We start from the raw sequence: 22,997 nt of genomic DNA, 5'->3' as shown, positions 1-22,997 counted from the left end.
GAGTGCCACGGCCACGCTGCGTGGGCTGTGAAACACAGTCAAATGAGATAGACGGTGCCTGCGCTTGTCTTCCACTCGTAATCTTTTTAATATCGTTGCTGTTGTGGTGAGTCACAGGCGCCAGCTTCCAGAGGGAAAGCGGGAGAAGCTGCCTTCACCCACCCCGGCAGCCTGCGCCTCGCCGGGGAGCCGCCATCCCCTCAGCTCTGGCGCAGCACAGCACGAACCTAAGTGCCTCCAGCCTGGGCAATCTTGGCAGGCGAGGCTTTCCCCCGCCCGCCAGAGGAGAGGCAGGAGGGACGGGCAGTCAAACGCCTGGGCCTGGCCCTGAAGATGGAGATTCTTCCTGCTCGCCTCAGGCCTGCTGGTACAGAGAACCCACGAAGAAGTAAGCTGCGTCCTCGCTCCCCTTCCATCGCAAGGAAGGTGAAAGGAGGGAGGCGTAAGCCTTTCCTCATAGTATAGAAATAAAATGCTTACTTTTCTCCAATGATTAGGTTTGCATCCCTGGAATAGCAATCACGTATTTATAAAAATTAGCCAGCCTCCCCGCAGGTAGCACGATGACCGCTGCGGAGGAACACAGGTTGTTATACACGGGCTGTGCACTGGTTTCTGTTGCGAGATCAGTGCTGGCGGCAGACCATCACCCAGTCATCTTTTAGTAAACGCTGGATTTTTATTTATTTATTTACAGTTTACTTCACATACGTAGCGCGGGCTAAATCCAACCCCCAACGAAAGAAACTAAACAAAATGCGCCACTACCAGACTTGAAAGCTGTATTTATCAATGACATCACGACGCTTGAAGTTGAAACAAGTTTTAAGCGTTCCCTCCGCGCCCGCCGGACCCCGGCCGGGGAGAGAAGGGCTGCATTTGGGGAAGCGGCATTTCGCGCGGCGGTGGCTGCCCTGGGCACATACCACTCCAGGCGCGGGGGGGTGGGGGTGGGTGGCGCTCCCCCTTTGCCTCCCTGCACCCCCCCAGCCCCCCTTCTCAAAAGGGCGTTGAGCAACCCCATCCGGGTCCTTGTCCCGCGGGCTGTGCCCCGCTCCGCATCACGTGGGTCATGAGGACGGTGACACGAGGCGTGACGGCGGCGGGGGGGGGGGGGGGGGGGAAGAAGAAGGGACAGGGAAGTGCGACCCGGATTCTTGGTGTGGTAACGGCTCGGAGACGCCCCGCCCCTCTTGTATTTCTTCTCTGTCGCCGCTCGAAAAGGAGTGTCTGCGGCTAGCGCTGAGCCTTGCTGCCTGGCGCACGGGATTCGCTGTGCTCCCACCCCACCCCCCGGGCCCCGAGCGCTTGGTCCGCGCCGGCAGAGCGCGCTTGCGCAGTGCGGGCAGGGCGGTGCCTGTGTGACTCAGGCGCTGCCATTTTGAGGGGTCGGTGCTGGCCGCGCAGCTCCGCTCGGCTCCGCGCTCGCTCCCGTGCCGAGGCACAGGCGCACACCCAGGCGCTCCCGCTCGCTCCTGCCATCGCCTTCGAGGACGTCCCGGGGCCGCCTGGGCGAAGAGAGGCTCTCTTCAGTCCTTTCATCCCTCTCCCGGCCGTCCCCGCTCGCCGCCGCTGCTCCGGGATCTCTATGCCCGCCGCCTTCCGTAGGAGCCACTAGCGCAGGGACCCGCCGCCGCCTGCTCCTCCTCCTTCCGCTGCTGCCACCGCCGTCGCCTCTTCCTCCTTCTCCTCTTCCTCTCTCCGCCACCATTTCCCCACTCCCCGGCACCGGGGCGCTGAGCTAGACTATGGGGACCAGGTTGGGGCTGAGCAGCGGCAGAGCGGGCGGCCCGGTCACCGTGTCCACTGCAGCAGGGATGGGGGGGCTCCGCGGCTTCGTGGCTTTATCTTGACATGGCTCCTCTCCGTGCTGCTAGCAGCGCCGCCGCCTCCACTGCTCCTCCTGCGCCCGCCGGCTGCGGGTAGCGAGCGGGCCACGGTCTCGGTCTCTTGTCTGAGTCTCTCAGTCTCTTGCTTAAGTGGGGGGGGGAAGTTTTGGGAGGGGTTCCTTTTTTGTTTTCCTTTCTTTTTTTCTTTTTGTCAAGAGAGGAGGGGGGGGTAATACTCTTTCCCCTCTTCTTAACCTGGTCCGACGAATTTGCTAACCTAAAAACTTTTAACCCCGACTAATCAAACACCTTAGGGGGGGAAAATGTCTGGAGAGTGGAAGAAAATAACCTGATAATTGGGGATTTGCTTTTGGGGGGCGGGGGAGGGTGTTTTAGAGGTTTAAAATTGCAACCCAGACTTGCAATTTAAACAAACCTCTCAAAATTTTGACACCGGAAAGCTGTCTTGCGAGAAAAGCAGGAGCGAAACTCTCCATGTTTTCCAAGTCGTGACCATGAAGTGAGAGGGGAGACGCTGTGCTACTGTGGGTGTCCCGCTGCCCTGGGCACAGGCCGCCCGCCGCAGCCTCTGCCGTCTTGTGTAGAGAGAGGCCTAAGGAGAAGCGAAAAGCGTTGGCCATGCACAGCCTCGGCTAACCGCGCTCACTGTGGAGCGCAGCAGCAGCAGAGAGAGAAGGATCCCCGGGGGATCAGCAGCCCAGGGAGTGTGTGAGGTGTTGGGGGATGTAGGGCTCTCCCACTGGAAAGGAGCCCGGGTTTGGGGCACTGATTCAGGTTTTAGTCTCTAGGTGAGATAATACTGTCCCTTAAACCCCTGCCAGCCCTTCGTCTATGGCCATCATGATCCCTCTTCTCTTTGGCAGCTGTAGCCTCAGGGCAATGATGTGCCTGATGATGAGCAGGATGAAGTTAGAAATGACTCCGCTGTTTTTTCTCTTTGCTCCCCTGCAAACCAGCACTGTGTTGTCTGTAGTTGATTTTGTTGTTGTTGGCAGAGAAATGTCATACCTCCCAGGATGTGCACTCCTCCTTTGCACCCTTTTCTCTGCTCTCCACCAAGTGTAATAATTCTAAAGAAAAAAAAAAAAAGACGGGCAACATAGCAATAGTGGAAAACTGAGAATAATAATCAGTAGAGTCATGAATCTGGCTGGGGTAAAACGCAATTTGTAATTTCAGCTTCGTTTTTTTTTTTTTTTGTAAGCAGAGCAAAAGTACCCCCCCATGGATTGGGCTTGTGCCAGTTGCTTTTTATTGTACACATAAATTGTGATAAGATTTGTTTTTGGTTTTGTTTTGGGTTTTTGATTTTTTTTTTTTTTTTTTTTTTTTCATTCTTACCCACTTATTCCTGCAGCTAAACTGTTCAAATTTTTGTCTTCAAAATTCTTAGGGTTTTTTTCTTGGTTTATTGTAAAATTTCTTGTCCAGCCATGGCTGGACAACTACTTGCTTTGTTTCTTGACCCCTCTGATACGACATTCTCGTAAAATATTGCCTGAGGTGCGGTTTTGGGTTACATTAGCGTTTTATCTATTCAGTCGTATTAGCAGGAATAAAACGACTTGTTTCTGTTGTACTTGAGTCTTACGAAAAGGTGCCCATAGTTTAGCGACAGTTTCCAAAGGCTTTAGTACCACCTGTATTACAAAATGGGGGACCCAAACTCCCGGAAGAAACAAGCTCTGAACAGACTTCGTGCTCAGCTTAGAAAGAAAAAAGAATCTTTAGCTGACCAGTTCGACTTCAAGATGTACATTGCCTTTGTGTTCAAAGACAAGGTAACTTGGTTTTAATGTTTCTCTCTTACTGTTTTGTCTGTTGCAGTGCATGTTGCTACCTGATTGCATCCTGTGGTTTATCCTTGATAGATTCCTTTGACTTTTTAACATTTTTTTAAATTGTTATAATATTTACTTAGTTCATGTTTGTCATTTTGTTTTTTGTTTTTTTTTTTTTTTTTTTGTGTGTTTGTAGTTTTGTAATGCAGAGGGTACCAGTGCCTCATTAAATGATTACTTGGTAACTTCTGTATTGGGTAAATGTTTTTCGAAGTTAATACTGTAATTCGTTAAGCCTGATTGAGGTCTGAATTACATAACCATTCGCTGCGAACAGTTGAGTTGAAAAAAGAGACCTGGCTGGAGAGATTGCTGAAGTCAAAATGTTTATCTGGTTAAAGCAGGAGGGAAGACCTGGTAGTTGAAGAGTTGCGAAATGCAACGCAGAAATTGCCCAAGTGCGCAGGCATATGTGAAACTGCCGCTACCATTTTGAAATGGAGTGGGGAGGGAAAAGAGAAAGTCTTCATTAGCTTGTCTGCCTCATCTAATGCTGGATGCTGCATGTCTGGGCCAGGGTGGGGAGCCTGGTGATATTTCTAAAGCTAACTGTAAACCCAGAATTGTAGGAGAGCTTCTGTCTGCAGAAGGTGAAGAAGAGTAGGTGCTTATAGTAAGTGAATGTGCTGAACAAATTATGAGGAAGTGAAGATAAAGGCAAATGGCAACGTAGTACATAATGCAGGAAATACATGTAGATGAACACTGAAACTGCTTAATCCCCTAAAATGTATAGTTCTTGTTTTTGCTGTAACAGTTACGTGTTTTCTGATGAAGGCTCCTATTCTTTGATTTTTTTTTTTAATTGAAAATTTCCTTAAAATTCCTAAGTTCAATTTACTTTTGTTCATCAGTTCCAGTGCAGAGATGGATATAGAGGGATGTAATTTCTTAGTACTGCCTCATAGTAATAAAGAGAAATATGAATGTTTAAGCAGTAGTAACAATTAAAACTTCTTAGGTGATATAATTTCTAGTGCTTTTAGTTAGAGCAGTCATACTGCTTTCTGGTTGCTTTGTAGAAATTTGTTGCAAATGCCTATTTTAAATCCAATAAAATTTGCGTAGCACAGTGAACTGAAGATGTTCATCCAGTACCAGTTTGCATAAAGTAGGCATTTAGCTCTGCCTAGCTTGGTCAGCAAATAGTTGCCTGTTATGTATGTTCTGGCTGGGGTGTGGAGGGTTATTTGATAAAATATACTTTTTCTGTCATGTAGTTCTTAAATAGGTCAAGACTTCTTGGGTAGTCCTTCTTTGAGGAGGTTATGGCTTGTAGCTAACTTCAGATTGGCTCTTGGTCACCCACTGTTACCAAATGTGGTGTTGAAAGATTTCACTTTTCTTAAAAGGCCAACTTTAAGGTATTGCAAAGGGAAAAAAGGTGTTACTTGATTTGCAAAGAGAATCTTGTGGGGGGCTTTTAGCCCAAAGTCATGTATTCTACATGATAAAAGGACAGTTCTGTTAATGTTTAGATACAGCTTCAATTTTTGCAAGATTGGCATGTAAATCTGCATCTTTGGAGTCTACAAAAACATGTTCAACGTATTTTATAAAATAAGTTGTTGGGCTGATTCTGTTTAATTTTTAAAATTTTGCATGTAATTTTAGCATGGTTTGTGTCAGAGTCCTAATTTACATGATGTGTGCTTTATACATGAATGTGAACAGCAAATCACAAATTCTGAAATAAACTTCTCTAAAATTGCCTAGAAAGGATTGTAATCTTAATGTAACCTGTGCTTTTTTTAGAAGAAAAAGTCAGCGCTTTTTGAAGTGTCTGAAGTGATACCAGTCATGACCAATAATTATGAAGAAAATATCCTGAAAGGTGTGCGGGATTCCAGCTATTCTTTGGAAAGTTCCTTAGAGCTTCTGCAGAAGGATGTAGTACAGCTTCATGCACCCCGCTACCAGTCTATGCGCAGGGTAAAGTTCCTCCTTACACTTAATGAATTCTAGTTTTTCAGCATTCATGCTTTTCTTTGTGAATGTCAAGGCTAAAGGGCTAACCTTGCTGTTTTTATTTTCTCAACTCTTCTGCTGCCTGAGGGCTCTGAGGGCATGTATTTTGTGGGGTCTAGTTTGAAGGGTAGCAGCATATGTATTCTGAAATTCTGTTTAAATATGTAGTGCTCAAGCTTTACCTTTCACTGATCTCATTTGATTATGCCTTGGGAATTGTATCTTTTTGCCACCCTTCCTTCAGTAGGTGTGTGTTTAATTCTTGCAACAACTCTGGCTGTACAACTAAGTGGCTTTCCTTTATAAATATCGAAATACAGTTTTTGCTAATGTTTTCTTAAAGTTGGAGTTTATATTAACTGGATGCTGATATTAAAACTCAGTGGAAGGCAAGGAGGACTTTAGTTGTGCTGTAATACAAATGGAAAATCACACATACGTGGTAGTAAGTGCCTCCTTTAAATTATGTGTCTGTATAGACAGATTGCTAATCTGTATCTTTGACTAATGGAGGGAATGTAAGTACAGAACTTTATTGTTTACAGGATGTGATTGGCTGTACCCAGGAGATGGACTTCATTCTTTGGCCTCGTAATGATATTGAGAAGATAGTCTGTCTCCTGTTTTCTCGGTGGAAGGGATCTGATGAACCCTTTAGGCCTGTTCAGGTATCTGTTTTTTAACTTCAAGTTACTTACACCTGGAGGAGAGGATAAGTAAGCTCTCTTCTTAGCCAGTAATTGGTATGTGGCTTCTGTGGATGTTAGAGAGTATGCTGTCAGTTTTTATTTATAAATTAGTTAGTGTTTTGAATGCCAAATTCTGCTTCCTGTCTTTATGCACCATTATATTAGCACTTCCAAAATTTAAGTGTCTGTAGGACCTTTGCAAATTACACGAATGTATAAATAACTATTACCATGTTAGTATTTGCAGAAGTGGATTAGGTGTGGCTGTTAGTACGAATGAATCTTTGTCTAAATATTGTCATTAAGGTTCTGTGAGTATCCCAAGTTGCTGTATTTTGTTAGAGGAAAGATGGTCTGAGATGGATGGAATTTTCGCATTGTAATTTTACCTTGAAATAAATTTCAAGCATTTTAGACTATTTTTTAGTAGCCAGCTTTAGCTGTTTGCGTTCAGATTTTTGAATGATGTTATCTGTATTTTCTGTGCTGGTTCTGCAAGAATAGTAAGTTATTGAAAGAAATATGCTGTATAGTTGATACACAGTCATGTTCTGCCACAAGCAGCTAAATCTGGTTTTATATATACTGTTAAATGTGTACTTTTGAATTGTTAATACATCATTGAAATGAGTAATTGGAAGTGTTGGCAGAATGAAACTAAGGAATTCTTTAAATTGTGCCAAGACTCGAGTATGTTGTTCATGGCTGTGGTCCCCAGTTTCTGCTTTTCATAGATGAGAAAAGGAAAGCAACAAAAGTGGCTGCAAAGGGAATTAATTGGTTAAATGTGAGATTTATCTTAATAAATACTTTACTCCCTTCCCTCGCACAATCCAGGCCAAGTTTGAATTTCATCATGGTGACTATGAAAAACAGTTTCTGCATGTTCTGAGCCGAAAGGACAAGACTGGAATTGTTGTCAACAACCCTAACCAGTCAGTGTTTCTCTTCATTGACAGACAGCACTTGCAGGTAAGCTTATTTTGCCCCTCTCTTTAACAAGTGTGTGTTAATCATAAAATGCTTTTTCTTCTTTGGAGCATCAGTGATTTTACTGCCAAATACTCCAGTAGAAAAATTGATCATGGATTCATGCTTGCATATCAGCGGTTTCAGAGGAAACATGCTATAAATAGTATTCATACATGTAAAAACTACCTGCGGTCTACAAATGTGTTCGCATAAAATTAATATTCTTTTATTTGTATTAAAAATTAAATAAGTTCTAAAATAGTTAACAGTGTTTCAGAAAAATGAAAACATTGGCTTAATTTGGGTGGTACTACAGAAATTATTAAAGTGAAGGATGAACAGAACAGGGAAGATATTTTAGACATCAGAGGTCACAGACTAATTTTGAGTTCAGGCTGTTTATATGGATGAAATAGCGGCTTTTAAATGTCTGTGTTCTTTCACAACCAGCAGCAAGCTACCAATTGGGCTGGATCTGCTGGGGGTCTGCCTATTAGTCTTAAGTTAACTTGCATGTTTAATAGTGATTTTTTTTTTTTTTTTTTTTTGGGTTTTCTTTGCCTCTAGACTCCAAAAAACAAAGCCACAATCTTCAAGTTATGCAGCATCTGCCTGTACCTGCCACAGGAGCAGCTCACTCACTGGACGGTTGGTACCATAGAGGATCACCTCCGTCCTTACATGCCAGAGTAAGGTACTGGCCAGCAAAATGGGGAAGATCACAGAACGCAGCAGTGGATTTTCACTTTCCTCACCACTTTATTCTTTCAGAATTTAGAAGAAAATGGACTCATGTTCAGAACACTATACATTGTGAAACTTGATCATCCTGGATTTTTTTTATCATTTGTATCTCAGAACTTTACAATTTTTTTTAGATGTTTTCTGCATGGACCTTGTGAAAGAGAGGATGCTCTGCACGCTCCTGCACTGCATCAGCATCTTACTAAAATGTGAAATGAAGGAACTGTACACTGAAACAAATGTACCCGAAAGCACAAGGTGATCATTTGTGGTGGTGTTCCCATTTGTGCTGGTCATGCCCCCTAACATCTATAATGTTAACCATCAGTATTTGGAGGGTGAGAAGTGAATGTAACGGGTATAAAAGCCTTATAGCTTTGCTGTTAATGATTGTATCAAAGAGCACTATCATTCATTTTAATGAACAGAAAAGTGGCTATTACAATAGGAAGTAAATGCGGGAAAGAAATCTTTCTTTAAAAAAAAAGCATCTCATTTAATGTGTAGGCATTTTTTGCCTCCTTTTATTTTGCTAGGCCATGTCTAAGTTTACTGGCACTTATGTTTAGGATCTCTTTCCCCAAGTTGCTGTATAACTGTATGAAAGTTATTCTTTTGAGTTGGATGCATTTATACAGATGAGGCAGACCTGGAGTCTGAAGTTGCTAAAGCAGCTAAAAATTAAGTAAAATAATAGCTGCAGAAACAATGTTGGTAGAGGATTATTTTTTCTTGAGAGTTGAGACTTGTAAACTTGCAGGTGAACTGTGCAGGAAATACTGGTTTCTAAAACATTTCTTATGGAAAACCCATTGAGGTTTTTTTCTTTTGGAATAGACATTATAAAACAATGTAAAATAGTGTTTGGAGTGTCAAAAGTTGGTTCTGACAGAACATTTTAAGATTGTGCAATGATAAAAGGAAGACTACTGTATAGTTTTGATGACAAAGATGGCTCTGCTTAAGGGTTGAGTACTTTACTGGAGTAAAACTGCATAAGCCTGCTCCCTTTGGATAAAACTAGTGCTTACCTGTTTAAAACTTGTATTTAGCTTTTGTTTGGAATTGGAAAAAATTGGAACTTAAATAAATTAGGTGAAAGATGACTGGTTTTATTTATGGAAATCCTATGAATTGAGTTTTAGTAGTGTCTTCTGTCTTGACAATGTCACCCATTACAAACACTGAAAATGTACAGACTGAAATGATATTAACAAAAATTAGTGGCAGAGGTGTTCTTACATATGTGGGCAATATGTTTTGAAAAGTAGCTGTCATAAATAATCAAATTACAAGCATACTGTTATACTGGTATATAGAAATTTTTAGTTCTTTGGTCATAAGGTCCTACAGGTTAAACTGGAGCACCCTAGAAAGACACCACCTGAAAGCAGCATCTTCACATTAAGTTACAAAGAAATACCTTGAAAATGCTGGTCTACAGAATGCTAAGAGCTAAGACTTTCTAGAATATTTAGTAACCACCATAACTGCTAATAGTAGTTAAACTTTCCCAGCTTTAAGTGGCCTGTGTCCACATGGAGCTTGAGATAAGTTTTGTAGGGTCTTGAATGTTCCAAGTTCTACAAGTTTGGAGTTTGCTTCCTAAGTGCAATCCCTTTGTTTCTTCTTAATTTGTTATTTTGGACTTTCATCTCACAGTGGTGAGAATATGGCTATAGTTATCTTGATTAGTAAAGCAAATGACTTGGTAGTTCTTGAATCAGGAATTTTGTTTTGTGGTTTGCTTCTCTTTTTATTCTGGTTTCTCTCAGAAGAAGCCTCAAGATGTTGGCCTGAGTGGCTGTATACAATGCCTTTTAAGTGCCACCAATGGTATAATCCTTAATTTTAATTTTCTGTATTACAGGGAACAACCTGTTCAGTTTACTCACTTTTTCAGTTTTATATGGGATACAGAATATGCACAGTGTACACATTTGTTCTTCATGACAGTGATCCCAGAGTTAAATAACACTGTGCTCTTTTTGGGGAGAACGTAGTTGTGTAATACTAATTTTGTTACATGTGGTGTGTTCTACCCAGCTAACAAACATGCTTCTGCTGTGCTATCAGATTGAGTTGATAGCCTTCTGCATTGTGTAAGTTGTGAAAAAAATACAAAGGGGAACAGGATTCAGAGCACAAGAATCTCAGGGAGTGCATGAGAGTTTGTTTGTAAATCATTTGGTATCTTTGAAAGGTGTCTCTTTCTCCACTTAAACAGGATGACTTTCGAGGGAAAAGAATAAACTTGAAATTGTCCCAGTCTTTGTCAGTGGTGCTTCTAGTTCAATCTTGGAGTATTTTTCTGTTAAGTTATTTCAGCAAAATGACCTTCAGAAGTGTGTGGAGGCAGTTCACAATATCTAGCTTTTGGTTTCAGGCCCTCTTTATATCGGCTTAATGGCTTTTTGGTAGGCTTTCTTAACTTCAAAGGGTAGGTTTTATCTCGCAAAACTAGTGTTTGCAAAGCACAGTTTGTGACTCAAACCTAATCAGATTGTTCAGTGGAGCTGTTTGCAAATACAAAAAGGGCTCTCTTATATGACAGTTTTGGTTACTATCTGCTGTCAGCTGCTTGTGTGGCTCCTTTGGATATGCTAATACCAAGAATTGAAATACGCTCAATATCTTACCTGAATATAGGAGTTTCACCAGGCTGTTGCTTGAGGATTTGTCATGTGAACTTGGCGAGTGCAAATGGGGTAGGGATAAATAGCGAGGCAGCAAAATGGAGTAGACAGAGGCCCATTAAATCTCTTGCATCTAAATGAAGTGTCTGGTGAAGGGAAGCTTGGCAGGTGCTTCCCAGATGAAAAGGAGAAACTTCTTAAATGTCACAGCCTGTACATGCCTGTATAGTTTCCCTTTGCTTTTCAGCTGCACAAGTGTTACCTGAAATAATGGTAAGATGGGCAGAACTGCTTGTACAAGCATTGCCGAAAATGTAATAGGCCTGTAGCTAGTTTGCAGTTGATGCCCTTTCACATCTGTCTCAAAGCATAAATTGAAAAAGCTGTTTTGCTACACTAAATTTGCTGGAAGTGGTACATCAGGTACTAGAAACCCATTTGGGTTATTCTGTGTTTCTCTTAAAAAATGAAAAAATTAGCTACTTGGACTTAACTTGGATCATGAAAAGCTTTAGATCAAGGTACTGATCTCTTGCTACAAGTTGATTTTTTTTTTTTTTTTTTTTTTTTAAGTGTAGCAAAATGTTAAGCCTATTAGAAACAAAGCTGGTGGAAAGATGGTAATTTTTCCAGTTACAATTTTCTGGTCTCTTCTAAAAAAAATTAAATCTCTGAAAGACCTACGTGATCTGTGTTTACAAAGTACAAAACAAGCAGAGGATCAGTCTGCACTAGAGGTGGGTGCTCTGGTCCTTGCAAATGACCACATCTTTTTGTTGGCACATTAAGGCATAATGTATTACTTTTAAAATTACTTTAAAACTTGTATCAAGTGCCATAAACCCCTGCTCCTTGTTACATACTCACAGCTTGTGAGCTCCACAGGTGTCTGCTCATTTCTGTTTTGCTGCTGGGAGAAGTTGCCCTTGTCATGTGCCAAGTCATTAGGTTACTTGCAGTTAATGAGTGCCATCTCATGTTAAAGCTGGTTCTGTGGGGGCTGAAGAGTGAGAAAGGTCACTTAAGGGTGTTTTTTTTTTTTTGTTTCTTCAGTGTGAGATTGTTTTAATGGACTGTTACAGGCTTCAATTAAGATTACATAAAGGTTCTTGCCACTACCATGATAGTTGTCCAAGTCAAGAATTACTAGACTACATTTACATCCACTAAGCAGAGACACATATGGTCTGAGTTTACTTATTTGCTATTTCATTAGCTGGGAAAAGCTTCTCCCATTTTTAGTTTTGCATTTATTGCAGCTATATAAGCCTATAGATTCTGGAACAGCTTTCTGGAATAAAGTAATGAGATAAAAGGTTTTAATAGTGTTTTACAAAAGGGGAAAAGATTCAGCGTGGATGTTTGAGGCATGGTATGCAGTTTACTCTAGAATTTCGTCTGTGGAATTTTTCATTTTAGTAATCCTTACATACAAGCCACTTCTCAAACCATAAGGCCAATGTCACTACTTGTCACTTAGTATCGTCAGTGCACAAGAAGGACGTTGCTGTGTATGGGTTTGGCCTTCGGTTGCACCTGTACTGCTTGATTCCACGCTGGTGGTGTGAGAGCAAGACCTCAGCTTGCAGGTGTGTCCCGTACCTGCTCGGCTACTTCCCTCTGCGGTGGGAGTTCAGCGTGACTGTGAGTTACAAGGTTCAGACAGAGCGAGCCTCTGCACTGGAACTGGAAGTTCCCTTCGCTCTTTCCCTGCTGCAGGGCGCGGGGGCTGGCTGCTTTCTATCAGTTTGGTGTTTAAGTCTTCCTCGTGGCCGTGTTCTTGGAGTACAGACGAGCTCTGGTGTCAGGAATACTCGGGAGGATCCCGCAGGTGCTGCTTTCTGACCTGTGCACGGCAGCTGGGAGCTCAGGAGGCGGGTGGTACAGCGCTGATGCTGCGGAGGGGTGGGTTAGCTTTACGGGTTAGCTGAAGCAAGCGAAGTGATGAGCATCGTTTCTCTTCTGTGTGGCTGACTGAAATGCTTTTTAGGGCTGAAGATATGTATGACCTAGTTCTGCTTGGAAAGGATTTACATATGGAAAGGTCATTTAACTGTGCACAGTTGCTGTATACTGGAGCATCCACTCTACAAGCTGATTTTCTAGGTTCTTGAAATCTATTTGAGCAGCTACTGCTTTTAAGCAAAAGAAATCAAAGATCCAGAATCTTACTGCAGTGGTACAGCCCCAGGTACTGTTTTGGTGAACAAAAGTAGGTTTTTTTGGTTTTGTTTTTTTTTTTTTTTTTTTTTTTTTTATGCTTCTGGGTAGTTTTGTTTGTTTTGCTTTGCCTTTTTTTTTTTTTTTCTGGAGGACAGTCAATGTGTCTTGATTGATTAGAGCTTGCAGGCAATTTACTCTGGTTTAGGCAAGAATTGTATGTGTTGGAGTGTCCCACAACCATGGCAGCTTGGGATCAGGGGATGGGCTAACAGCAGTCGTTCAGTGAATGCGTTACAGAATCACAAAGGCAATAGCTGTCAGTGTGTTGTCCCTGAACTCTTAGGTAGCAAAATAGGAATCCAAATGTTTTTTTCTTCGTTCCTAAGGACAGTGAGGTAAAGGCGAGGTTTTGGGGTATCCTTCTCCTGGCTAAATGGCTTCCATAGATACAGAATTCAAAAATGGTTAGCGATAAAATGCAGTTGGAAATTCTTCCATATGCCCTGGCAGTGGCTCAGAGCCAGTCAGTGAAGCTGAACAGAATTGAACTGCTGTTCAGAACAGTTACCTAACAGCCTAATTCTCTCCGCCCCTCCCATCCCCTTTATGTGGTAATGCTCGCCAATTTGAGAACTGTAAAACTACTAGCTGGTAATTACATTGATGGAGTAACCTAGGTGAAGCAGCTCAGTTGTGAGACCCCTGTGACAGGTGGCTCAACCTGAAAGACTAACAAGGACTTCTGATAGTTTAATGCTTGTCTCAGCAGTGACGTCCTTCCTTACCCTCTCCTCTCCCCAGTTTATCACTGACAAGTTGCTTCTTCCCAAAGCTGGAATCCTTAATGACTAAATTCTTCCTCAGAGCACCTTAATCTGTGATCAGTGTTTGCCTTGATTAGTATCTGGACTCTTGGTTTTAAATGCCAGTGGGAACGATGCTGTTCCAATTCACCATTTTCTCAAAGGATCTGCAATGCACAGTTCTGTTCTGCCACGGTGTGACGACCTGAGTCTGAACACATTTGTGCAGCAGTAGTGAGGCAAAAACAGCATCAAACACTTGGCTGACCAAAATATTGCATGAAGAGGGAAGCTGCAGTCATTTTCACTGATAGAGACAAATTGTTCTACAATGTGTCACACGCTGCTGTGTGAAAAGTGTGGCCCTTCATAAGGACAGACGTCTAGACATCAAGGAGTATGGTGTATGTGTTTGGTATATTTAAAAAAAAAAAAAACTCCACAAACAGCAAAACCAAAAAACCTGAGGAAAACAAAAAACCGCAAACAAACAACAAAAAAAACCACAACCAAAAAACCCCCACCAACTCCCAAACAAACAAACAAAAAAGCCAACAAAAATCCCAAATGGCACAATCTGGGAGGGACAGTCTCATTTGCAGCTGTAAGATATGTGATTTACAGATGTCTGTCAGTTATTGGATATGTAATTTGGTATGCTAAAAAGACATGCAACACGATTTCATCAAGCCACTGTATTTGCTTGCTTGTAAGGGAATTATGCCTAAATCTGCACTGATGGAAGCAGGTCAACCCTACAGGAGATCTGTTTGATGCCAGGTAAGAACTATGTACCATTTGTCCTTATGGTAATTTTTTTCCTATTACTTCCTTTAAGACTCAGCTATGGTAAGATACACATTTTTCAATATGTAGGTCAGGGTGAAATCAGTAAAGAACACTTCCATATATTAAGTCTGATGTTTGACTATTTATTCCCAAAGCTAAGCAAGCTCAATGGTGACAATTCATTCTAAGATCATCTCCAAGCCTAAGTTAAGTTGTGAAATAAAGTGAGGTCAACATGCTGCTGGTGGTGGAGGGGTAAGATATTTTTGTCTTAAAATAATCAGTTTAATGAACTGCTTCTAAAATAATTGGCCTGCATATTAATGATGCCCCTCTTTCCGATTAATTAGGCAGCACCAAAATACTGTGGTGAGTGAATAGTCTTACAAGGGAGAAGAGAATTCAATTTCAGGAAGTTTTTTTTTTTTCCTGTTTCCCACTCAGCCTGCAACAGTCCTGCCAGGTTGGAATGGGAAACAGGAGGATACTGTTGTTTCCACGTTGAGGCTTGCCACTCTTAATTTGCCTGGACGCTTTTCAATTGTAATTATGTAGATATGATGAATACTAAGTGATAGAATGAGAACACTTAACTAGAGTAGGCTCCTGAGGCAGCAGCCAGCTTTGATTGAGGGAAGTCACGTTAAATTGCAGTGAGACAGTTACACAAGGACAGAATTGCCCCAGCACACAGAGCTGAGAGTGTTCTGAGCCTTTTGGCATGTATTGAATTCGGCACCTCCTTTGTTCTCTGCCTCTGCTTTTTCTTTCAGATAATAGTCAAATTACTCCTGTGTTCCAGTGAGTGGGGGTAGATTTATAGTAGTTGGGGGGAGCAGTTTTAATCCTCACTTTTATTTCCTTGTACTCCACTAAGTGGGTAACCTATGGGGAAAAAAAAAAAAACAAAACAGTAAATTCAAGAATGAGAAAAAGATTATTGGAGATACCAGAACATGTTAGGGAAGACAACTGGAACAGCAATTGCTAAACCCACTAGGTGGGTCCACATGCTGATGGATCCTCTCTGCAGGCTCATCCTAGCAATTGTAGAGGAGCTGGAGATATTTAAGACTAACAATAGAGCTCCAGGCAGAGGAAGCTGTAAAGTGAGAAAATTTAATACAGTGAAGCATACAGGTCTGCTGAACAAAGATTTAAAACAAAAAAGGTTGCTCCTGTACTAAGTATCTTCAAAGAACTGCTTTAGCAAAGCGTTGTGTCTCTATAAATGGGATTCAGGGATGATTCTGAACATGAGTGCAAGTATGGAGGGAAAAATAATTACGAAGGTACTGCTGAAGAGAGGATGCTACTATTAAAAGTTCGAGCCACATACACTTCTGAGACAGCCTCAGAGGAAAAGCTTTTGTTGAGAATTTATATACCATGAATAAGTGTTCTAAACTTGCAGCAAAAATACATGCTGATAGCCTGAGCCCAGTGTAGGTGGGGTTTTTTTGAGAACTTCCGTTGAAGGGTAAGGTGTCAGCTCTAGGGCTTGTTTGAAAGTAATTCTGGAAGGATTGCTGATATATTAGTAAACTTGTTCAACTTGAAAATCAGTCTGCATGAACAGGTGACTTAACTCATTGGAAATTATTTCTTTAGGTTTAAGAATGTACAAAAAGAACCCTAGCTGCACATTTAATCATGAAATTCAAATCACTGAAGACAATGAGTCAACTTTCATGACAAAAAGAATTATGCGTGCCCTTTACTAGTGCAGATAAACTTTTTCAAATCTCCCCCTAGAGAAGAAAAACTAAGGTCATGCTTGATGTAAACTTGCACTGCACATGTAGCATCACTGTTTTAATTAGTGTGATAGCTTTGCCAAGGATTGTTTGTCATCAGTTTGAAGCAAGCAGTTAAATGTGTTCACAACAGTACATGATGAGACAAGTCTTCAGCAGATGAACAGCAGCTTAACTCGTACCATGTTCAACACAAGTCGGACAATCTACAGTCTTATCCTGGTGAAAGGCTCACCAAATTTATTCTGATACATCTCTAACTCTCAGCTGATGATTTTTAAACAAACCTAGCCAGAACTTCAGGTAGGTAGAGGTGAAAAGACCCTATGATGTAACTGCATTTTTACATTCAGGAATCACAGGGATATAACCAGATCTCAGGTGAATTTGTGTACAAGGGTTCCACCACACCCTCTCTCAACCACTCCATGCTGGCAAGCTTTTACTCAATGCAAAGAGATTACAAAACTATTAAATAATCTTTAAAAAGGTAGTTTCAGAAAGCTTTATTGAATACTTGTGAATTTTTTACATCATCAGTAAATTACATTTTGTATTAGCCTACTTTACACTTTCAAACCAGTTTCACGTTATGTTATGGGAACTCTGTACTACCATCTTACAGAACCAGTTCAGTTTGTAAGCATATATAGTGGTGTTTGAATGTGAGTGTCAGGTGCCTGAAGACAGGGTTGCTTTCTAACATGATGACACCACAGGGAAAGAAAAAAGAGAACTCTTAAAACACTGTCATTTTGGTAAACTGTATGTTTGGTACAAAGGCTCTCCCCTTTTGCTATCTTAACCAAAACCAGTCAGATGCATCCTCATGCTATTACATCCTGTTGTTCATCCCAAAATAGGCACTAATTTTAGGCTTGTAGCAATACTGGTGGTAATTAAGAAATCTGTTCATTTATTATTGGAGTGAGACAAATTTACTCTATATAGACTACCACAACTCCATGCAGATGTCTTTTTGCATAAATGAGAAAATCAATCTATATGGGATTTTTAAGCCCAACATTATTATTTTTTAAATTGCTTTCTTATTATTTCCTAGATACTTTGTATGTCTACCTTGTGCAATTAACTTTCCTGTTGCCTTATTTGTTAAATCCACGCTGGCAAATGCAATATTTCTTCCTTGCTTCAAAATCTGAGCTGTAATCAGTATCTCTTCTCCAATCTTAGCAGCAGAAGTGTATCTTCAATGAAGAACAAAATGAACATATAAGAGGCTGTACAGAACACAAATCTAAGAATATTCCTGCGTTCTAGACTATCATGGAGGGAATTAGCAAAAGCGAGTAATAGACACATCTCTCTGTCTGCTTGCAAATGCCCACCTCTTAAAGTCCTTGAGTTCCTTGAAGTACTGCAGTGGTAATTCACTGTAAGAGTTCTCTGAGAAAATGGAGAATAGAAAGAAACCCGTTGGCTTGGGTCTGAGGAAAAGTCCATTTTGGAACAGAAACAATTAGGTATCAAAGACTTCAGCTAAAGGTTCAGCTCCAAGTCGTATTCCAGCCACTGCTGGCTCCCTACAGCCTTTCTAAACTAGTCTGGCTGGTTCAGCTGCAAAATGTCTCAGTTACAAAGACTCTAGAAGGTCATTTCTATATGGAACCCAAGCGTATGTTAACTGCTTCCCATACCCTGATCAGAGAAAAGTCGTGGAAATCTGGGAGGCCTTCAAACTTCCCAGGTTTACTGCTGTTTCCATTCATTAGATAACTATGTTTTTATTTACATGAGTGGGAGGGTGTGCTTTTAAAATACACTCTGCAGGGAATAGGAAGAAATTCCCCCACAAAAAGCCTGGAAAGAATTAGGAGGAACATGATTCAACCATGATCTGAGGTAAGGGAACAATATTCAAATGTTAAAATTAGAGGAGAATGTATAATGCTGGATAGAAATCTTACTGAGATAAACATCAATCAGTCCATTTTTATACATGACACCATATCAAAAGTATGTCAGTCACGCCTAATGCCGGTGTAGCACAAGCCCCATTAGTGACAGGGGGCAGGGTTTCAGTCTTGCTTCATTCTTAGCAGCTACTGCTCATTCTCTTGTGATTTAAAAAAAAAAAAAAAAAAAGTTTCTCTGTTTCTTTCTGTTCTTTCCATTACTGAAATAGCTTCCTCGTGCCAACTTTTTAAAAAGCTCCTTCCCCAAAAAGGAAAAAGCTGTATTATAGCAATATTTGACAACCAGTATCATTTATTCAATGAAAGTAATAGTCCAAGTTAAACAAAGCTATTACTGCTTCATATAGTATTTCCTAAAGGTTGTGCTACTCAAATCATTTTGGATCACCTCCAGACTCCAGAGAGAGCACTTTCGTAAGACTTCAGCCCTTATGTAATTGGGTAGGCATACTTGATAATGTAAATAATTCAGATTTTGACCTCTTACAATATTACCATAGGGAAAAAAAACAATGACAGGACAATTTCAGGTTTTCATTACCAGTGATTTCCTAGTCATCATAATGGTAGTATAAAGCTTAAATAGATGCTCCAGTCCCACCTGCCCAGTGGAGAGATCAGAATGTGGTGGGGGGGAAAGGAGGGAAACTGAGAAAGACACAGCTTACTTCCCACACACTTTTAAAGTTTTTGTTTGTTTGTTGGGTGGGTTATTTTTTTGTTGTTTGTTTTTTTAAAGACAGTTTTGAGGAAGGGTTTATTTTCCAAGAATTTTAATGCTCTGTGTTAGTTATTCCAAGTAGGATTACTTTAGTTCCAATGAGTCATAATCTTTTCACTAAAAGTAATGAATCAAAGCTGACAAGCTATAATAGCATGATCAAAGAAGGTTTCAGAACAACTTTTTTTTTTTCACAGACACTGGGCTTTAAGTTTGCATTACAGGAAGAACTATTCTCAGTATAAAACTACCTTTAAATAACCTAGGGCAAAGGAATGTTCCTCCACTGAGAAATTCTGATTTAATCTGTAATTAGCCCTCTATGTGAGCATAAAACAGAGCTAAACTGTTTCCTGTTTTAGCATTTTTCCTGTTTTAACATTTTATACGCTAATAGTAAAAAAGGGTTTACAGAAAGCTGCTTACCTTAGATCTTGGTGTTTGGGGACACACTCTAACATAAGTTGAGCCAATTTCATAAGACTAAAATTTAACACATACCTACATCCCTTTACAGTCTATGAATGAAAGCGAACAGTCTCTTAAACGCATGTAATAAATAAAAGCTTAAGAAAGCCCAACTTGAATTTTGCAACCAAATGGCAATATCCCTAAATACAAGCCCTCCCTTAATTTATCAAAACAAGACTTCTAAAACCAAAGAAAACACCTTTTTTAAGTGACTACCAGAGCACAGAAATGAAGTACAATACTGTGTTAGGGGAAGGAAAGTTAGTGTCTTCTGGTAAACATGGGAGAGGATACCTACGTGATGTTCATGTCCACACTGACCCCAGGTGCTGCTCGTTCTGTGTACAACAATGCTGCTGTTGACACCACATCCACAAGTGTGGCTGTCAAACCCCCATGTAATGTGCCACCTCGGTTTGTGTGCTCCTCCTCTACTTTCATTTCACAAACAATTTTTCCAGGAGTTGCAGAAAGAAGTTTCATCTGTAAAAAGAAAAAAGGAATAAAAAGCTTACTGACAATAGTACCAACAGCTGATACTGCCCTGAATCAAACTGAAAGTTCATCTTGTTTAATTCTGGAGTCATGAGACAAAAGATGGAAAATATAGTAATTCAACTGTCACATTCAGTATTTCCATAAATTTTGAGCAGAAGACTGTTGCATTAGAAAAAGTTGTATATCTAGTGCAGATAAATGTTTAAACTGACAACAAAACTTCAGTAGTTGCTATGCTCCCACAAGTTGCTTAGGAGACAACATTCTTCTTCACTTTTGCTTTAATCTGCAGCTAAAAAAACAGATTGGAGGGAACACAAAACTGCGCTGACTACCTGTGTGTACCATAGTTGTGAAGGTGTATTTGTCAGCTCACAAAATGAAAATGAGACTGACTGTAATTCACAAATCGTTATACTAGAGCAACCTCAGTAAAAATCAGTATTTTGAAATGGGCACTGGAAACACTAATCAGATTGGCCTCCCTGAACTGAAATTCATATTCCTGAGTAGAACTATCCAAGGCTGTATCACACTGTCGTACAGCATCATGACTTGCTTATACACTTTTATTCCAGCCCATAGGGGTTAAATAGAAAATTACAGTACACCTATGGCACCGTGCTTCCCCCTGTAACATGAGAAGCTGGATTTTTGAGACCAAAAAGTTAATGCAATTCAGTGTTTTTAAAACCTTTTTTCAAGTTTCTTCAGTTCGTAGCACTATATTAAAAATCTGAAATATATTCAAAATATGAAAGCAGGTGCAAAACTGGGCTAAATTCTGCATATATATTTACACATACAACTAAGACTTTGAAGTAAAAGTGAAATCTGGGAATAATATTTATTAGAATTCCTACGAATGTGGGTTTTTAAAAATTTACGTATTTCCATACCACAACAGCCGAGTTGACTTAAATCTTTTTAATTTTAAAAGGAATCAAGACTGAAATGTCCCCAGTTTCACTATTCCTTATTTATAATGCAGTGTTTGATCTCAGTTTCCGCCAATGTCCCTTTTTGATAGGCCAAAGCTTATCCAAATTTTACAGAGAAATGATATGAATGATGATGTAGTACACAGTTGATCTACGAATGGAAAAATCTGGAATTAAGCAGAGGGGAAAATACCGAGGCAGTGTCCTAATACAGAAATAGCACCTTGATCAATGAAAATGCCAAGTCCTAAACCAGGCATGCAGCGCTGTGCTGACTGGAGGCCTAAGTTTCTGTCAGAATTTCTAATGAGGACTTTACTGACGCTTGACGCTGGGAGCAGATGGCTTCCACTACCGTCAGGGAGTGCTCCAACCCATCAGCAAGGCAAGGAAAGCATCTGGTTTCACTTGTCATTGCTCTTATCTGGCACTAGCTGCTTGCTCTCCTTGACGAAAATAGCTCGGTACTTGAACGCTTCCAGGACTTAACACAGCTAGAGCTGCTGGTTTGTACTTCTCGGAGCCCTTCTCTGCTTGTCCTCCCACGCGTCTGTCTCAGGGAACAGTATTGCTGCTTCGGCTTCCAGCCACCACTGCGATACACTACTTTGGAGAAAGGGCTTTAAAACCCACAGTCATTAAGCCCCGTGTAGATACCACGCTGGAATTAAACCAGAAACTATGTCTGATGCTGGAGCTGAAAAGTTTCAGACTAAAACCTGTCTTCTCCAGAACAGGAAAAATCTTGAGTCATCTTTAGTTACGGTAGGAAAGGCTTCCGTTATCTCCCAGAAAAACAGAAAATACTTTAAATTCAAACAAAACTGCACTTTTATTGTTATGATGATTATGTTCATAGCATCGTAATTCCAGAAGGAGACTGCAGAAAAAGTCTAAAAGTAGTCCAGAACAAGGTAGGAAGCCTATCTCCCAAGGCTCACTTCCAGACAGTTACCTTTATGAGCTTAAATACTTCACTTGCTCTCCACTTAGCTGATTTTAAGGTAAAGGAGAGGAAAGTTATCAGTGAAGGGATGACTAAGGACTTTTGGACTTTTTATAAATAAATGAGCTTTTTAAAATTAAAGCTTTATACTTTTTATATATAAGACCAAAATATCTTGGGGAAACAAGACAGTAAGAGTTGCTTTGCAAATTGTTCATTTCTATTAAATGTATCGGATCACAGAGCTGCCAATGGAAGCACTGCTTCCAATATTACATTTCCTCCGCTGCAATGCAAAACATAAATTTTAACATGGTTGGTTTCTTAGATATATATGTACTGCATCACTGGATGTCACAATTACATAAATAAATATAAACTAAATGGAAAATTGTAGCATTGCGAAGTTTAATAAGAACACTGAAACTGCTTCATAGGACCAACCTACACAGCAGCTACACCACTGCACACTATGAAATATAAGACAACACAGCGACATTGTTCCAACTTTTTTTGATCATAATGTAGAACTGCATTATAGCCACACCAGCCAAATACGTTTCTTTATACTAGGCCTTGTGTAGAAACTCAGAAAGCACTGGGGTGCTCGTGCATTCCGTCTGACTTCAAGGTGAGGTGTGAGATGCTGTAATAAGAGACTTTTTTTTTAATTTTTTAAACCGAGAAGGGTAATAATTTATTTCATCATTTTTTGCAGTCCTTAAAGTTAGCTTAGTACTATGAAGGGGAAGAACACCAGTTACTAAACAACTCATGGAAGGTTATTCAGCACAGTCCCCGCCTTCAGAGAGGCAGGTGGAAAGCAGCTCTGGCATTTGAAGAGTGACCGAACAACGACCGCGCGTCCTGGCGCGTTACCGCCATGGCCACTCACCCCGCTCGGAGATCCCCGATCCGGGGAACACGGCGGCAGCCACGCCACGCCACGCCACGCCACGGCTGACCCACCGCAGGCCCCGGCCTGCTCCGGCCCCGGCGCCACCGTTTGCCAGGCTCGGCCTTTTACTCCGGGAGGTGAAAAAAGCGGCTGTTGAGCGAGCAGCCCGGCCGCCCTGAGGGCCAGCTGCCGCCGGGACGCCCTCCCCTCTCCCTGCGGCCCGCCCGTACCTTGCGGAGCACCCGGTCGAAGCCCTGCGACTCCACCATGTACCTCATGGCCTCCTTCAGGCTCTCCACCGTGAGCCCCATCCTGCCCGCCCGCCCGCCCGCCCGCGCCGCGCGCCCCGGAACGGCAAGGCCGGCGGGCGGGG

General features: G+C 41.4%; 2 protein-coding genes across 6 annotated transcripts; one reads left to right on the top strand and one right to left on the bottom strand.

The window, feature by feature from the left end:
* Positions 1-1,336: 1,336 nt before the first annotated feature.
* On the top strand, positions 1,337-9,170 carry CUNH6orf62 (chromosome unknown C6orf62 homolog). 2 transcript variants are annotated; one of them, XM_042798015.1, is made up of 5 exons: positions 1,337-3,631; positions 5,447-5,623; positions 6,205-6,327; positions 7,186-7,320; positions 8,199-9,170. In XM_042798015.1, the coding sequence occupies exons 1-5, from the start codon at positions 3,503-3,505 to the stop codon at positions 8,220-8,222; spliced, it is 588 nt and encodes a 195-aa protein (XP_042653949.1). In that variant the 5' UTR covers positions 1,337-3,502; the 3' UTR covers positions 8,223-9,170. The 2 variants fall into 2 exon arrangements, with proteins under 2 accessions (XP_042653949.1, XP_009973037.1); XM_009974735.3 differs by having other exon boundaries at positions 1,342-3,631; positions 7,888-9,170.
* A 5,776-nt stretch (positions 9,171-14,946) lies between these two features.
* ACOT13 (acyl-CoA thioesterase 13) lies at positions 14,947-22,995 on the bottom strand. 4 transcript variants are annotated; one of them, XM_042798211.1, is made up of 4 exons: positions 22,855-22,995; positions 19,640-19,824; positions 17,562-17,619; positions 14,947-15,340 (listed from the first exon to the last, which is right to left on the bottom strand). In XM_042798211.1, the coding sequence occupies exons 1-3, from the start codon at positions 22,933-22,935 to the stop codon at positions 17,604-17,606; spliced, it is 282 nt and encodes a 93-aa protein (XP_042654145.1). In that variant the 5' UTR covers positions 22,936-22,995; the 3' UTR covers positions 14,947-15,340; positions 17,562-17,603. The 4 variants fall into 4 exon arrangements, with proteins under 4 accessions (XP_042654145.1, XP_042654147.1, XP_042654143.1 ...); XM_042798210.1 differs by lacking the exon at positions 14,947-15,340 and adding an exon at positions 17,303-17,420; XM_042798213.1 differs by lacking the exon at positions 17,562-17,619.
* Between the last annotated feature and the right edge of the window lie 2 nt (positions 22,996-22,997).

Source organism: Tyto alba, unplaced genomic scaffold (assembly GCF_018691265.1).
Source record: "Tyto alba isolate M040663 unplaced genomic scaffold, T.alba_DEE_v4.0 Super-Scaffold_27, whole genome shotgun sequence".
Lineage (NCBI taxonomy): Eukaryota > Metazoa > Chordata > Aves > Strigiformes > Tytonidae > Tyto > Tyto alba.
This window is presented reverse-complemented; position numbering and strand designations above follow the sequence as displayed.